This window comes from Oncorhynchus gorbuscha, linkage group LG07 (assembly GCF_021184085.1).
Source record: "Oncorhynchus gorbuscha isolate QuinsamMale2020 ecotype Even-year linkage group LG07, OgorEven_v1.0, whole genome shotgun sequence".
NCBI lineage: Eukaryota > Metazoa > Chordata > Actinopteri > Salmoniformes > Salmonidae > Oncorhynchus > Oncorhynchus gorbuscha.
Window position 1 is genome coordinate 9,060,261 of NC_060179.1, and position 17,283 is coordinate 9,077,543.

At 46.9% G+C, this 17,283-nt stretch overlaps 1 protein-coding gene across 2 annotated transcripts in view; it reads left to right on the plus strand.

Annotated features, from left to right (window-relative positions):
- Positions 1-17,283, plus strand: part of LOC124039097 (docking protein 6-like) — a 116,500-nt gene that overhangs the window by 60,213 nt on the left and 39,004 nt on the right. For both annotated transcript variants that reach the window (XM_046354978.1, XM_046354979.1), the window contains exon 4: positions 9,148-9,267. In XM_046354978.1, the coding sequence (XP_046210934.1) occupies positions 9,148-9,267 (120 nt within the window). The remainder of the gene's footprint in view (positions 1-9,147; positions 9,268-17,283) is intronic.

A 17,283-nucleotide genomic window follows, 5' to 3' on the forward strand; every position in this document is an offset into this window, starting at 1 on the left:
CTTGCTTTTGGACAATGAATAGACACGGCAGTAAATAAAACCTCATAAAAACATCTGTCTCGTCCAATACTGGATTCTACACAGACCGGTGCGCCACAGCCAATCAGAGCTACAATAGGCAGACAAGCGTTTTGCCACACAGGCCTGACATCATTCACTTTGAACTGGACTGTGTTTTTACAGGCAGTAGGGCCTGTCATCATTCACTTTGAACTGGACTGTGTGTTTACAGACAGTAGGGACTGTCATTATTCACTATGAACTGGACTGTGTGTTTACAGACAGTAGGGCCTGTCATCATTCACTTTGAACTGGACTGTGTGTTTACAGACAGTAGGGCCTGTCATCATTCACTTTGAACTGGACTGTGTGTTTACAGGCAGTAGGGACTGTCATCATTCACTTTGAACTGGACTGTGTGTTTACAGGCAGTAGGGCCTGTCATCATTCACTATGAACTGGACTGTGTGTTTACAGGCAGTAGGGACTGTCATCATTCACTTTGAACTGGACTGTGTGTTTACAGACAGTAGGGCCTGTCATCATTCACTTTGAACTGAACTGTGTGTTTACAGACAGTAGGGCCTGTCATCATTCACTTTGAACTGGACTGTGTTTACAGGCAGTAGGGACTGTCATCATTCACTTTGAACTGGACTGTGTTTACAGGCAGTAGGGATTGTCATCATTCACTTTGAACTGGACTGTGTGTTTACAGACAGTAGGGCCTGTCATCATTCACTTTGAACTGAACTGTGTGTTTACAGACAGTAGGGCCTGTCATCATTCACTTTGAACTGGACTGTGTTTACAGGCAGTAGGGACTGTCATCATTCACTTTGAACTGGACTGTGTTTACAGGCAGTAGGGCCTGTCATCATTCACTTTGAACTGAACTGTGTGTTTACAGACAGTAGGGCCTGTCATCATTCACTTTGAACTGGACTGTGTTTACAGGCAGTAGGGCCTGTCATCATTCACTTTGAACTGGACTGTGTTTACAGGCAGTAGGGACTGTCATCATTCACTTTGAACTGGACTGTGTTTACAGGCAGTAGGGCCTGTCATCATTCACTTTGAACTGAACTGTGTGTTTACAGACAGTAGGGCCTGTCATCATTCACTTTGAACTGGACTGTGTTTACAGGCAGTAGGGACTGTCATCATTCACTTTGAACTGAACTGTGTGTTTACAGACAGTAGGGCCTGTCATCATTCACTTTGAACTGGACTGTGTTTACAGGCAGTAGGGACTGTCATCATTCACTTTGAACTGGACTGTGTGTTTACAGACAGTAGGGCCTGTCATCATTCACTTTGAACTGGACTGTGTTTACAGGCAGTAGGGACTGTCATTATTCACTATGAACTGGACTGTGTGTTTACAGGCAGTAGGGCCTGTCATCATTCACTTTGAACTGGACTGTGTTTACAGGCAGTAGGGACTGTCATCATTCACTTTGAACTGGACTGTGTTTACAGGCAGTAGGGCCTGTCATCATTCACTTTGAACTGAACTGTGTGTTTACAGACAGTAGGGCCTGTCATCATTCACTTTGAACTGGACTGTGTTTACAGGCAGTAGGGACTGTCATCATTCACTTTGAACTGAACTGTGTGTTTACAGACAGTAGGGCCTGTCATCATTCACTTTGAACTGGACTGTGTTTACAGGCAGTAGGGACTGTCATCATTCACTTTGAACTGGACTGTGTTTACAGGCAGTAGGGACTGTCATCATTCACTTTGAACTGGACTGTGTGTTTACAGACAGTAGGGCCTGTCATCATTCACTTTGAACTGGACTGTGTTTACAGGCAGTAGGGACTGTCATTATTCACTATGAACTGGACTGTGTGTTTACAGGCAGTAGGGACTGTCATCATTCACTTTGAACTGGACTGTGTGTTTACAGACAGTAGGGCCTGTCATCATTCACTTCAAAAACTGGACTGTAAATGTGTTTACAGGTTCTTGATGAGTAAAGGGATTTGTCATCATTCACTATGAACTGGACTGTGTGTTTACAGGCAGTAGGGACTGTCATCATTCACTTTGAACTGGACTGTGTGTTTACAGACAGTAGGGACTGTCATCATTCACTTTGAACTGGACTGTGTGTTTACAGGCAGTAGGGACTGTCATCATTCACTATGAACTGGACTGTGTGTTTACAGGCAGTAGGGACTGTCATCATTCACTATGAACTGGACTGTGTGTTTACAGGCAGTAGGGACTGTCATCATTCACTTTGAACTGGACTGTGTGTTTACAGACAGTAGGGACTGTCATTATTCACTTTGAACTGGACTGTGTGTTTACAGACAGTTACAACAGCGTGACTTTAGATCATTAGAACACATTCACTAGAAGCCCCTCAAAACACCTGCATGGATTTCTGTAAATATCTTCTTCACAACAATTGAACCGCTCTCCTTGAAGTTCTTGATGATCCGATAAATGGTTGATTTAGGTGCAATCTAACTGGCATCGATATCCTTGCCTGTGAAGCCTTTTTTTTGTGCAAAGCAATGATGACGGCATGTGTTTCCTTGCAGGTAACCATGGTTGACAGAGGAAGAACAATGATTCCAAGCACCATCCTCCTTTTGGAGCTTCCAGTCTGTTATTCAAACTCAATCAGCATGACAGAGTGATCTCCAGCCTTGTCCTTGTCAACACTCACACCTGTGTTAACTAGAAAATCACTGACATGATGTCTGCTCGTCCTTATGTGGCAGGGCTGAAATGCAGTGGAAATGTTTTTTTGTTCCAGGGTCATTAGCTATATACAGGGTCTGTTCCTGGGTCAGTAGTTATATTCAGGGTCTGTTCCAGGTTCAGTAGCTATATACCGGGTCTGTTCCTGGGTCAGTAGTTATATTCAGGGTTTGTTCCAGGGTCAGTAGCTATATACAGGGTCAGTAGCTATATACAGGGTATGTTCCAGGGTCAGTAGCTATATACAGGGTCAGTAGCTATATACAGGGTCAGTAGCTATATACAGGGTCAGTTCCAGGGTCTGTAGCTATATACAGGGTCAGTAGCTATATACAGGGTCAGTAGCTATATACAGGGTCTGTTCCAGGGTCAGTAGCTATATACAGGGTCAGTTCCTGGTTCAGTAAGCTATATACAGGGTCAGTTCCAGGGTCAGTAGCTATATGACAGGGTCAGTTCCAGGGTCAGTAGCTATATGGAGGGTCAGTTCAGGGTAAGGTGACAGGGATACAGGTTCAGTAGTCTATAAGGTGACAGGGATCAGTAGCTACTGTCTATACAGGGTCAGTAGCTGGATATGGAGGGTCATGCTGTCTATATAAAGGGTCAGTTCCAGGGTCAGTAGCTATAAGGTGACAGGGTCATTAGCTATATACAGGGTCAGTTCCAGGGTCAGGGTAGCTATATGGAGGGTCAGTGCCAGGGTCAGTAGCTATATACAGGGTCAGTTCCAGGGTCAGTAGCTGTATACAGGGTCAGTAGTTATATACATGGTCAGTTCCAATACCATATTAACATTGTGCAGGGATACTGGAGTGATGGAGGTCGATACTGTCTGTATCGGGGTAAGGTGACAGGGATACTGGAGTGATGGAGGTCGATGCTGTCTGTATCAAAGTAAGGTGACAGGGATACTGGAGTGATGGAGGTCGATGCTGTCTGTATCAAAGTAAGGTGACAGGGATACTGGAGTGATGGAGGTCGATACTGTCTGTATCAGGGATACTGGAGGATGGAGGGATAAGGTGACAGGGATACTGGAGTGATGGAGGTCGATACTGTCTGTATCGGGGTAAGGTGACAGGGATACTGGAGTGATGGAGGTAGATATGTATCGGGGTAAGGTGACAGGGATACTGGAGTGATGGAGGTCGATACTGTCTGTATCAGGGTAAGGTAACAGGGATACTGGAGTGATGGAGGTAGATATGTATCGGGGTAAGGTGACAGGGATACTGGAGTGATGGAGGTCGATACTGTCTGTATCGGGGTAAGGTGACAGGGATACTGGAGTGATGGAGGTCGATGCTGTCTGTATCGGGGTAAGGTGACAGGGATACTGGAGTGATGGAGGTCGATGCTGTCTGTATCGGGATAAGGTGACAGGGATACTGGAGTGATGGAGGTAGATATGTATCGGGGTAAGGTGACAGGGATACTGGAGTGATGGAGGTCGATACTGTCTGTATCGGGGTAAGGTGACAGGGATACTGGAGTGATGGAGGTCGATGCTGTCTGTATCGGGGTAAGGTGACAGGGATACTGGAGTGATGGAGGTCGATGCTGTCTGTATCGGGGTAAGGTGACAGGGATACTGGAGTGATGGAGGTCGATGCTGTCTGTATCGGGGTAAGGTGACAGGGATACTGGAGTGATGGAGGTCGATGCTGTCTGTATCGGGGTAAGGTGACAGGGATACTGGAGTGATGGAGGTAGATCTGTATCAGGTAAGGTGACAGGGATACTGGAGTGATGGAGGTCGATACTGTCTGTATGGAGTGATGGGGTCAAAGGTGACAGGGATACTGGAGTGATGGAGGTCGATGCTGTCTGTATCGGGGTAAGGTGACAGGGATACTGGAGTGATGGAGGTCGATGCTGTCTGTATCGGGATAAGGTGACAGGGATACTGGAGTGATGGAGGTCGATGCTGTCTGTATCGGGGTAAGGTGACAGGGATACTGGAGTGATGGAGGTCGATACTGTCTGTATCGGGAGTGTGGAATGCTGGTGACAGGGATACTGGAGTGATGGAGGTCGATGCTGTCTGTATCAAAGTAAGGTGACAGGGATACTGCTGTCTGTATCGGGGTAAGGTGACAGGGATACTGGAGTGATGGAGGTCGATACTGTCTGTATCAAAGTAAGGTGACAGGGATACTGGAGTGATGGAGGTCGATACTGTCTGTATCGGGGTAAGGTGACAGGGATACTGGAGTGATGGAGGTCGATGCTGTCTGTATCGGGGTAAGGTGACAGGGATACTGGAGTGATGGAGGTCGATACTGTCTGTATCGGGGTAAGGTGACAGGGATACTGGAGTGATGGAGGTCGATGCTGTCTGTATCGGGGTAAGGTGACAGGGATACTGGAGTGATGGAGGTCGATACTGTCTGTATCGGGGTAAGGTGACAGGGATACTGGAGTGATGGAGGTCGATGCTGTCTGTATCGGGGTAAGGTGACAGGGATACTGGAGTGATGGAGGTCGATGCTGTCTGTATCGGGGTAAGGTGACAGGGATACTGGAGTGATGGAGGTCGATGCTGTCTGTATCGGGGTAAGGTGACAGGGATACTGGAGTGATGGAGGTCGATGCTGTCTGTATCGGGGTAAGGTGACAGGGATACTGGAGTGATGGAGGTCGATGCTGTCTGTATCGGGGTAAGGTGACAGGGATACTGGAGTGATGGAGGTCGATGCTGTCTGTATCGGGGTAAGGTGACAGGGATACTGGAGTGATGGAGGTCGATGCTGTCTGTATCGGGGTAAGGTGACAGGGATACTGGAGTGATGGAGGTCGATGCTGTCTGTATCGGGGTAAGGTGACAGGGATACTGGAGTGATGGAGGTCGATGCTGTCTGTATCGGGGTAAGGTGAGGCGGCACAGGATATACGGTACCTTCAGAAAGTATTCAGACCCTTTCACTTTTTCCACATTTTGTTACGTTACAGTCTGATTCTAAAATGGATTAGACGTGACGCTTGGCATTCAGGCGAAAGAGTTCAATCTTGGTTTCATCAGACCAGAGAATCTTGTTTCTCATGGTCTAAGAGTCTTTAAGTGCCTTTTGGCAACCTCCCAAGCAGGCTGCCATGTGCCTTTTACTGAGGTGTGCCTTCTGTCTGGCCACTCTACCATAAAAACCTGATTGGTGGAGTGCCTCAGAGATGGTTGTCCTTCTGGAAGGTTTTCCCATCTCCACAGAGGAGATGGGAGCTCTGTCAGAGTGACCATCACGTTCTTGGTCACCTTTTAAAAAAAATCTATTTTAGAATGAGGCTGTAATGAAACAAAATGTGGAAAAAGTCAGAGGGTCTGAGTTCTTTCCGAAGTCACTGTATGTGTTTGTGTGTTTGAGTGTGAGTGTCTATGTCAGTGAGAGAGAGAAACGTTGAGATAATTCATCGAGGATGCATCTCACAATTTCCTCACTCACGCTTTTCACCAATTAATTATATCACCCTATTTTGATAATAGGCTATTGATTTTCTGGTATTTCTGGGGATAACATCAGTTGATCCCCTTGTGCTCCACTTGTGGACCTAATCTTTCCATGATTTTTTAATTTTTTTTATGGCCTGATCCCAGATCTGTCATGGATGTACTTTAGAAGGACAGTACAGATTAGGGTTGTCACGATACCATGGTACTCCATGTTTCATAGCCAAATAGAAAACACAAAGCAGACAGAACTCTATGGCTCTTTAAAAACCTGCTGTATATAAAATATTGTGTGATACAAAGTAAAACGTGATGGCTAGTTATATCTGGGATCTCGTGGTCAAGTTCAGATTTATTGTCCTGTATATGGGAGGAAGGGAGGAGGGTTAGAGAGAGAGGGTTAGGGGAGGGAGGGAAGAGAGAGAGAGGGTTAGGGGGAGGGAGGGAAGAGAGGGAGAGGGTTAGGGGAGGGAGGGAAGAGAGGGAAGAGAGAGAGAGAGAGGGTTAGTGGGAGGGAGGGAAGAGAGAGAGAGGGTTAGTGGGAGGGAGGGAAGAGAGGGAAGAGAGAGAGGTTTAGTGGGAGGGAATGGAGGAGGGTTAGAGAGAGAGGGTTTAGGGGAGGGAGGGAAGAGAGAGAGAGGGTTAGTGGGAGGGAGGGAAGAAGGGAAGAGAGAGAGAGAGAGGGTTAGGGGAGGGAGGGAGAGAGAGAGAGGGTTAGTGGGAGGGAGGGAAGAGAGGGAAGAGAGAGAGGTTTAGTGGGAGGGAATGGAGGGTTAGAGAGGGTTTAGGGGAGGGAGGAGAGAGAGAGAGGGTTAGTGGGAGGGAGGGAAGAAGGGGAAGAGATGAGAGAGAGGGTTAGGGGGAGGGAGGGGGAGAGAGGGAAGAGAGAGAGGTTTAGGGGGAGGGAATGGAGGAGGGTTAGAGAGAGAGGGTTTAGGGGAGGGAGGGAAGGAAGGAAGAGATGGAAGAGAGGGGTTAGGGGAGGGAGGGAAGAGAGAGAGAGGGTTAGGGGAGGGAGGGAAGAGAGGGAAGAGAGAGAGAGAGAGAGTTAGGGGGAGGGAGGGAAGAGAGAGAGAGAGGGTTAGTGGGAGGGAGGGAAGAGAGGGAAGAGAGAGAGGTTTAGGGGGAGGGAAGGGAGGAGGGTTAGAGAGAGAGGGTTTAGGGGAGGGAGGGAAGGAAGAGAGGGAAGAGAGAGAGGGTTAGGGGGAGGCAGGGGAGGGAGGGAAGAAAGGGAAGAGAGAGAGAGGGTTAGGGGAGGGAGGGAAGAGAGGGAAGAGAGAGAGAGAGAGAGGGTTGGGGGAGGGAGGGAGAAGAGAGAGAGAGAGAGGGTTAGTGGGAGGGAGGGAAGAGAAGGAAGAGAGAGAGGTTTAGGGGGAGGGAATGGAGGAGGGTTAGAGAGAGAGGGTTTAGGGGAGGGAGGGAAGAGAGAGAGAGAGGGTTAGTGGGAGGGAGGGAAGAGAGGGAAGAGAGAGAGAGAGAGGGTTAGGGGGAGGGAGGGGAGAGAGGGAAGAGCGAGAGGTTTAGGGGGAGGGAATGGAGGAGGGTTAGAGAGAGGGTTTAGGGGAGTGAGGGAAGAGAGAGAGAGGGGGTTAGTGGGAGGGAGGGAAGAGAGGGAAGAGAGAGAGAGAGGGTTAGGGGAGGGAGGGGAGAGAGGGAAGAGGGAGAGGTTTAGGGGGAGGGAATGGAGGAGGGTTAGAGAGAGGGTTTAGGGGAGGGAGGGAAGGAAGGAAGAGATGGAAGAGAGAGGGGTTAGGGGAGGGAGGGAAGAGAGAGAGATAGAGGGTTAGGGGGAGGGAGGGGAGAGAGGGAAGAGAGAGAGGTTTAGGGGAGGGAAGGGAGGAGGGTTAGAGAGAGAGGGTTTAGGGGAGGGAGGGAAGGAAGAGAGGGAAGAGAGAGAGGGTTAGGGGGAGGCAGGGGAGGGAGGGAAGAAAGGGAAGAGAGAGAGGGTTAGGGGGAGGCAGGGGAGAGAGGGAAGAGAGAGAGAGGGTTGGGGGAGGGAGGGAGTGGGGAGAGTGGGGAGAGAGAGAGGGTTGGGGGAGGGAGGGAAGAGATGGAAGAAAGAGAGGTTTAGGGGGAGGGAGGGAAGAGAGGGAAGAAAGAGAGGGATAGGGGAAGAGAGGGAAGAGATGGAAGAGAGAGGGTTAGGGGAAGAGAGGGAAGAAAGAGAGGGTTAGGGGAAGAGAGGGAAGAAAGCGAGGGTTAGGGGGAGGGAGGGAAGAGAGGGAAGAAAGAGAGGGATAGGGGAAGAGAGGGAAGAGATGGAAGAGAGAGGGTTAGGGGAAGAGAGGGAAGAAAGAGAGGGTTAGGGGGAGACAGGGAAGAAAGAGAGGGTTAGGGGAGGGAGGGAAGACAGGGAAGAAAGAGAGGGTTAGGGGAGGGAGGGAAGAGGGAAGAAAGAGAGGGTTAGTGGAAGAGAGGAAAGAAAGTGAGGGTTAGGGGGATGGAGGGAAGAGTTGCGGGTGGTCAGAGGAGAGAGAGGGATGGGAGAGGAGAGAGGATATTCAGCATTCATCTGGTGTTTTGTGTTCATGAACTGCTTGCCTCTTTTCATCAGCAGGGAATCAATCAGATACATTTTCCCCCGGTTACCGTTACCGATAGTCACGTCCGAGGGATTTTTTTATCCAAAGTACTGTATGATTCATCTGTGTGTGTGTGTGTGTGGACTTTTCTAACTTTGTGTGATCTAGGTGCAGAGGAGGTAATGGTGGATGCTGCTGTGTGTGGAGTGTGTGTGTGTGGACTTTTCTAACTTTGTGTGATCTAGGTGCAGAGGTAATGGTGGATGCTGCTGTGTGTGGAGTGTGTGTGTGTGGACTTTTCTAAATTTGTGTGATCTAGGTGCAGAAGAGTGGTGGATGCTGCTGTGTGTGGAGTGTGTGTGTGTGTGGACTTTTCTAACTTTGTGTGATCTAGATGCAGAGGAGTTGTGGAAGCTACTGTGTGTGTGTGTGTTTAACTCTTGTTTTAACTCTTTGTAGAGCTGGATGCAGAGGAGTGGTGGAAGCTACTGTGTGTGGAGTGTCTAGGAAGCTGTCTGAACGACATCAGCCTGGGAGAACCAGACCTGTTAGCAACGGGGGTGCAGCGGGAGCAGAACGGTGAGTCTAATGTCAACCCTTCCCCGAACTGGTTAGCAGTTTACTACTGGCCTTGACGTGTTAGTGCAACTGAGTCCTTAGAGGTTCGTGAGAAGGGAATGGTGAGTCCACTATTAGCCCCAGCCAATAGAAGCCATGTCAGGTCCATCTCTATAACCCCCCCCCCAGCACAGGACTTGTAGGCGATTTCATTACTGGCCCATAAATGTTAGTGCAATAGAGGTGTGTGTGTGTGTGTGTGTGTGTGTGTGTGTGTGTGTGTGTGTGTGTGTGTGTGTGTGTGTGTGTGTGTGTGTGTGTGTGTGTGTGTGTGTGTGTGTGTGTGTGTGTGTGTGTGTGTGTGTGTGTGTGTGTGTGTGTGTGTGTGTGTGTGTGTGTGTGTACACGTGTCTTCCTGGCCTAATGAGAGGTGTTGTGCATCACTGCCTCTCCTCATAATGAAGCATGTCACAGAGATGGATGAGATTATAGAGGCTGTGGCTGAGGCCATGTGAAATCACTGTGCTTCCCACACATTTCCCACATCCAGGAAATAGAAAAGGAGAAAAGAGAGAAATACATAAAGAAGAGGAAGGTATAGATGTTTTGTTATATAGTTATTTTGTTAGACTAGCTGTGGAAATGATTTCAATGTGTGTGTGTGTGTGTAATTTGTAGACTTTGGAAATCAAATAATCATAAAAACTGTTCTGAATGGTAAAGAGGGAGTGTAACTGAACGGTTTAGAGGGAGTGGAGCTGAACAGTTTAGTGGGAGTGTAACTGAACGGTTTAGAGGGAGTGTAACTGAACGGTTTAGAGGGAGTGTAACTGCATGGTTTAGAGGGAGTGTAACTGACCAGTAAAGAGGGAGTGTAACTGAATGGTTTAGAGGGAGTGTAACTGAATGGTTTAGAGGGAGTGTAACTGAACGGTTTAGAGGGAGTGTAACTGAACAGTTTAGTGGGAGTGTAACTGAACGGTTTAGAGGGAGTGTAACTGAACGGTTTAGAGGGAGTGTAACTGAACGGTTTAGAGGGAGTGTAACTGACAGTTTAGTGGGTATGAACGGTTTTAGAGGGAGTGTAACTGACCGGTTTAGAGGGAGTGTAACTGACCAGTAAAGAGGGAGTGTAACTGAACGGTTTAGAGGGAGTGGAGCTGAACAGTTTAGTGGGAGTGTAACTGAACGGTTTAGAGGGAGTGGAGCTGAACAGTTTAGTGGGAGTGTAACTGAACGGTTTAGAGGGAGTGTAACTGAATGGTTTAGAGGGAGTGTAACTGAACGGTTTAGAGGGAGTGTAACTGAACGGTTTAGAGGGAGTGGAGCTGAACAGTTTAGTGGGAGTGTAACTGAACGGTTTAGAGGGAGTGGAGCTGAACAGTTTAGTGGGAGTGTAACTGAATGGTTTAGAGGGAGTGTAACTGAACGGTTTAGAGGGAGTGGAGCTGAACAGTTTAGTGGGAGTGTAACTGAACGGTTTAGAGGGAGTGGAGCTGAACAGTTTAGTGGGAGTGTAACTGAACGGTTTAGAGGGAGTGGAGCTGAACAGTTTAGTGGGAGTGTAACTGAACGGTTTAGAGGGAGTGTAACTGAACAGTTTAGAGGGAGTGTAACTGAACGGTTTAGAGGGAGTGTAACTGAACGGTTTAGTGGGAGTGTAACTGAACGGTTTAGAGGGAGTGTAACTGAACGTTTTAGAGGGAGTGTAACTGAACGGTTTAGAGGGAGTGTACCTGAACGGTTTAGAGGGAGTGTAACTGAACGGTTTAGAGGGAGTGTAACTGAACGGTTTAGAGGGAGTGTAACTGAACGGTTTAGAGGGAGTGTAACTGACTAAAAAAAGGGAGTGTAACTGACCAGTAAAGAGGGAGTGTAACTGAATGGTTTAGAGGGAGTGTAACTGAATGGTTTAGAGGGAGTGTAACTGAATGGTTTAGAGGGAGTGTAACTGAATGGTTTAGAGTGAGTGTAACTGAACGGTTTAGAGGGTGTGTAACTGACCAGTTTAGAGGGAGTGTAACTGACCAGTAAAGAGGGAGTGTAACTGAATGGTTTAGAGGGAGTGTAACTGAATGGTTTAGAGGGAGTGTAACTGAATGGTTTAGAGTGAGTGTAACTGAATGGTTTAGAGTGAGTGTAACTGAATGGTTTAGAGGGTGTGTAACTGACCAGTAAAGAGGGAGTGTAACTGACCAGTAAAGAGGGAGTGTAACTGAATGGTTTAGAGGGAGTGTAACTGAATGAAATAAGCCAAGGTTTCATTTTGATTCCACTAACATCATAACTTTGTGCTCTGCCCTCACTTATTTATACGAATCCGTATTTTAATGTGAGGAATCTGAACAGCCCATCTAGTTCAATGAACAGTACTAACCTTTATCTTCCCTCTCGCAGCTTCGATGTAAAAGGAGAGAGAAATATTGAATTACAGTACATTCGGAAAAGTATTCCAACCCCTTGACTTTTATTTTTATTTTTTGACCTTTATTTAACCAGGCAAGTCAGTTAAGATCACATTCTTATTTTCAATGACGGCCTGGGAACAGTGGGTTAACTGCCTGTTCAGGGGCAGATCGACAGATTTGTACCTTGTCAGCTCGGGGTTTTGAACTCGCAACCTTCTGGTTACTAGTCCAACGCTCTAACCACTAGGCTACGCTGCCGCCCCACATGTTGTTACGTTACAACCTTATTCGAAAATGAATTTTTTTAAAACATCCTCATCAATCGACACACAATACCCCGCGATGACAAAGCAAAATATGAAATATCTCGTTTACATAAGTATTCAGAACGGTTGATATGAGACTCGAAAAATTGAGCTCAGGTGCATCCTGTTACCATTAATCATCCTTGAGATGTTTCTACACCTGTGGTAAATTCAATTGATTGGACATGATTTGGAAAGAAGCACACCTGTCTATATAAGGTCCACAGTTGACAGTGCATGTCTGAGCAAAAACCAAGCCACGAGGTCAAAGGAATTGTCCATAGAGCTCTGAGACAGTACTGTGTCAAGGCACAGATCTGGGGAAGGGTACCAAAACATTTCTGCAGCATTGAAGGTCCCTAAGAACACAGTGGCCTCCATCAATGGAAGAGGTTTGGAACCACCAAGATTCTTCCTAGAGCTGGCCGCTCGGCCAAACTGAGCAATCGGGGGAGAAGGGCCTTGGTCAGGGAGGTGACCAAGAACTCTATGGTCACTCTGACAGAGCTCTAGATTTTCTCTGTGGAGATGGTATAACCTTCCAGAAGGACAAGCAGCTCTTCAGCACTCCACCAATTAGGCCTTTATGGTAGAGTGTCCAAACGGAAGCCACTCCTCAGAAAAAAGCACATGACAGCTCGCTTGGAGTTTGCCAAAAGGCACCTAAAGGATTCTCAGACCATGAGAAACCAGATTCTTTGGTCTGAAGAAATCAAGATTGTGGAGTGGGGAGGGATTGGGGGGGGAGTCAAGTGTACTAATATCGTAGACAGCTCCACACTCAGCAGTTAGACTTCAGTTAGTGATCTCCCAACTACAGGGGCCGATAATTAAATCATAGTTCATTTTCTTGCTGCTCCTAAAAATAGTGTAATGAGGGAGATTTGCTACCACTTGTTAGTTTGAGTCCGTTTTGATGAAGCGCGGGAGATGATACGGGAGGACATATTTTAAGTCTATTGAGACTTAATTTAAAACACTCCTTAGCAACTGGACGCTGACCTTCACAATGCTCATCCTTCTGTCTCTCTCTCTCTCTCTCTCTTTCTCTCTCTCTCTCTCTCTGTCCCTCTCTCTCTCTCTCTCTCCCTCTCTCTCTCTCTCTCTCTCTCTCCCTCTGTCTCTCTGTCTCTCTCTCTCTATCTGTCTCTCTCTCTCTCTCTCTCTCTGTCTCTCTGTCTCTCTCTCTCTCTCTCTCTCTCTCTCTCTCTCTCTCTCTCTCTCTCTCTCTATATCTATATATCTGTCTCTCTCTCTCTCTATCTCTCTCTCTCTCTCTCTCTATCTGTCTCTCTCTCTCTCTCTCTCTCTGTCTCTCTCTCTCTCTCTCTCTCTCTGTCTCTCTCTCTCTCTTTCTCTCTGTCTCTCTCAGTCTCTCTCTCTCTCTCTCTCTCTCTCTCTCTCTCTCTCTCTCTCTCCGTCTCTCTCTCTCTCTCTCTCTCTCCGTCTCTCTCTCTCTCTCTCTCCGTCTCTCTCTCTCTCTTTCTCTCTCTCTCTCTTTCTCTGTCTCTCTCTTTCTCCCTCGCTCTGTCTCTCTCTCGCCCTCCTTCATCTTCTTCTCTCTCTCAAGGAAAGAGGAAAATAATAGAGTCCATGTAAAGGACGAATGTTTTGTCTTTAGTCTTTATCAGTCTGTTATATAACGTCCATTTGTGTTGAGAACTACTACATTTAGTTAATATTAACAAAAATATAAATGCATCATGCAACCATTTAAATGATTTTACAGAGTTACAATTCATATAAGGAAATCAGTCAATTAAATTAAATACATTAGGCCCTAATCTATGGATTTCACATGGGCAGGGTTGGTGCAGCTAAGGGTGGGCTTGGGAGGACATAACCCGCCCACCCACTTGGGAGCCAGGCCCACCCACTGGAGAGCTAGGCCCACCCACTGGAGAGCTAGGCCCACCCACTGGAGAGCTAGGCCCACCCACTTGGGAGCCAGGCCCACCCACTGGAGAGCTAGGCCCAGCCAATCAGAGTGAGTTTTTCCACAGAAAAGGGCTTTATTACAGATAGAAATACTCCTTAGTTTCATCAACTGTCCGGGTGGCTGGTCTCAGATGATCGTGGTTACACTTGGTCTGCGGTTGTGAGGCCAGTTTGACGTACTGCTAAATTCTCTAAAACGTTGGAGGTGGCTCATGGTAGAGAAATCAACATTCAATTTTCTGGCAACAGCTCTGATGGACATTCCTGTAGTCAGCATGCCAATGTCACACTCCCTCAAAACTTGAGACATCTTTGACATTGTGTTGGTGACAAAACTGCACATTTTAGAATGGCCTTTTATTGTCACCAGTACAAGGTGCACCTGTGTAAGGATCATGCTGTTTAATCAGCTTCTTGACATGACACTCCTGTCAGGTATTATCTTGACAAAGGAGAAATGCTCAATAACAAAAATTTGAGAGAAATAAGCTTTTTGTGCGTCTAGAACATTTCTGGGATCTTTTATTTCAGCTCATGAAACGTCACATGTTGTGTTTATTTAATTTTTAATTGTGCCTTTATTTAACCAGGTAAGCCAGTTAAGAACACATTCTTATTTCCAATGACGGCCTAGGAACAGTGGGTTAACTGCCTGTTCAGGGGCAGAACGACAGATTCGTACCTTGTCAGCTCGGGGGTTTGAACTCACAACCTTCCGGTTACTAGTCCAACACTCTAACCACTAGGCTACCCTGCCGCCCCCAGTATAATATTGTGCGTGTGAGCTGTCTTTGTTATCCTTTCAGTACATGGATTCCATCTTCATGCAAGGTGGTTTGAATGATAATTCTGGATTTTAAGTCGGCTGTACAACAGCATGGACTCAAATGCTAGTGATCAAGTGGAGAAACATATTTCAGTGACACATGGGCCAGAAGTATGCAATAGCCGAACTCTCAAACTGCTGATACTGGGTTGATTTAGTCCGTTTTTGACACTAAATGAGTCTTCTCAGTGCACTAATGGCTTCTGTCAAACAGATGAGACCTTTCATTGTGTCCATCCATCTGTCCATCTGTCCATCTGTCAATGATTTATACTGTACCGTTGAAAAACTTGGGGTCACTTAGAAGTGTCCTTTTTTAAAAAGAAAAGCACATTGTTTGTCCATTAAAACAACACCAAATTGATCATAAATACAGTGTAGACATTGTTAATGTTGTAAATGACTATTGTAGCTGGAAACGGCAGATTTTTTATGGAATATCTACATAGGTTTATAGAAGCCCATTATCAGCAACCATCACTCCTGTGTTCCAATGGCACATTGTGTTAGCTAATACAAGTTTATCATTTTAAAATGCTAATTAGAAAACTATTTTTCAATTATGTTAGCACAGCTGAAAACCGTCGTTCTGATTAAAGAAGCAATACAACTGACCTTCTTTTAGACTAGTTGAGTATCTGGAGCATTAGCATTTGTGGGTTTGATTATAGGCTCCAAATGGTCAGAAACAGAGTTTTCTTCTGAAACTCATAAGTCTATTCTTGTTCTGAGAAATTAAGGCTATTCCATGCGAGAAATTGCCAAGAAACTGGAGATCTCATACAACACTGTGTACTACTCCCTTGAAAGAACAGCGCAAACTGGCTCTAACCAGAATAGAAAGAGGAGTGTGAGGCCCCGGTGCACTACTGAGCAAGAGGACAAGTACATTAGAGAGTCTAGTTTGAGAAACAGATGCCTCACAAGTCCAAAACTGGCAGCTTCATTAAACAGTACCCACAAAACAACAGTCTCAACGTCAACAGTGAAGAGGCTCCAGGATGCTGGCACATACTGCACACTGCCCTATCCCATCTGGACAAAAGGAATACCCATGTAAGAATGCTGTTCATGAACTACAGCTTAGCATTTAACACCATAGTACCCTCCAACTCCCCGCTCTGTGCAATTGGGTCCTGAACTTTCTGACGGGCGTCCCCCAGGTGGTGAAGGTAGGAAACATCTCCACTTTGCTGACTCTCAACACTGGAGCCCCACAAGTGTACGTGCTCAGTGTCATGTTTTGTCTTATATTGTCTTGTCATTTTGCTTTTCCTTCTGTTCGTTCTCCCCCTGCTGGTCTTTTTAGGTTCGTTCCCTTTTTTCTCTCTCCCTCCCTCTCTCTCTTCTCTCTATCGTTCCGTTCCTGCTCCCAGCTGTTCCTATTCCCCTAATCAATCATTTAGTCTTTCCACTCCTGTTCCCTATCTTTTCCCCTGATTAGAGTCCCTATTTCTCCCCTTGTTTTCCGTTTCTGTCCTGTGGATCCTTGTATATTGTTCACCGTGCTGTGTCTTTGTATCGCCCTGTCGTGTCGTGTTTCCCTCAGATGCTGCGTGGTGAGCAGGTGTCTGAGTCTGCTACGGTCAAGTGCCTTCCCGAGGCAACCTACAGTTTATGATCGAGTCTCCAGTCTGTTCTCGTCATTACGAGTGGAATTGTTTTTTATGCTTTATTTACCGCTCCGATTTGTCTAGGAGTATTGCATATTTCCTTTACTGGATTAAAGACTCTGTTTTCGCCAAGTCGCTTTTGGGTCCTCATTCACCTGCATAACACTCAGCCTCTCCTGTACTCCCTGTTCACCCACGATTGCGTGGCCACGCACGCCTCCAACTCAATCATCAGGTTTGCAGACGACACAACAGTTGTAGGCGTGAATACAAGAGGAGGTGAGGGCACTCGGAGTGTGGTGTCAGGAAAACAACCTCTCACACAACGTCAACAAAACAAAGGAGATAATCTTGGACTTCAGGAAACAGCAGAGGGTGCACCCCCTTCAGCAGTGGAGAAGGTGTAAAGTTCCTCGGCGTAGACATCACAGACAAACTGTGAAATGGTCCACCCACACAGACCGTGAGGTGAAGAAGGCGCAACAGCACCTCTTCAACCTCAGGAGGCAGAAGAAATTTGGCTTGTCACATAAAACCATGACAAACTTTTACAGATGCACAAACATGAGCATCCTGTCAGTCTGTATCACCGCTTGGTACGGCAACTGCACCGCTGTCAACCGTAAGGCTCTCCAGAGTGTGGTGTGGTCTGTAAAACGCATCACCTGGGGCAAACTACCTGCCCTCCATGACACCTACACCACCCGATGTCACAGGAAGGCCAAAAAGATCATCAAGGACAACAACCACCCGAGCCACTGCCTGTTCACCCCGCTATCACCCAGAAGGCGAGGTCATTACAGGTGCATCAAAGCTGGGACAGAGAGAGACTGAAAAATAGCTTCTATCTCAAGGCCATCAGACTGTTAAACAGCAATCACTAACTCAGAGAGGCTGCTGCCTACATTGAGACCAATCACTAACTCGGAGAGGCTGCTGCCTACATT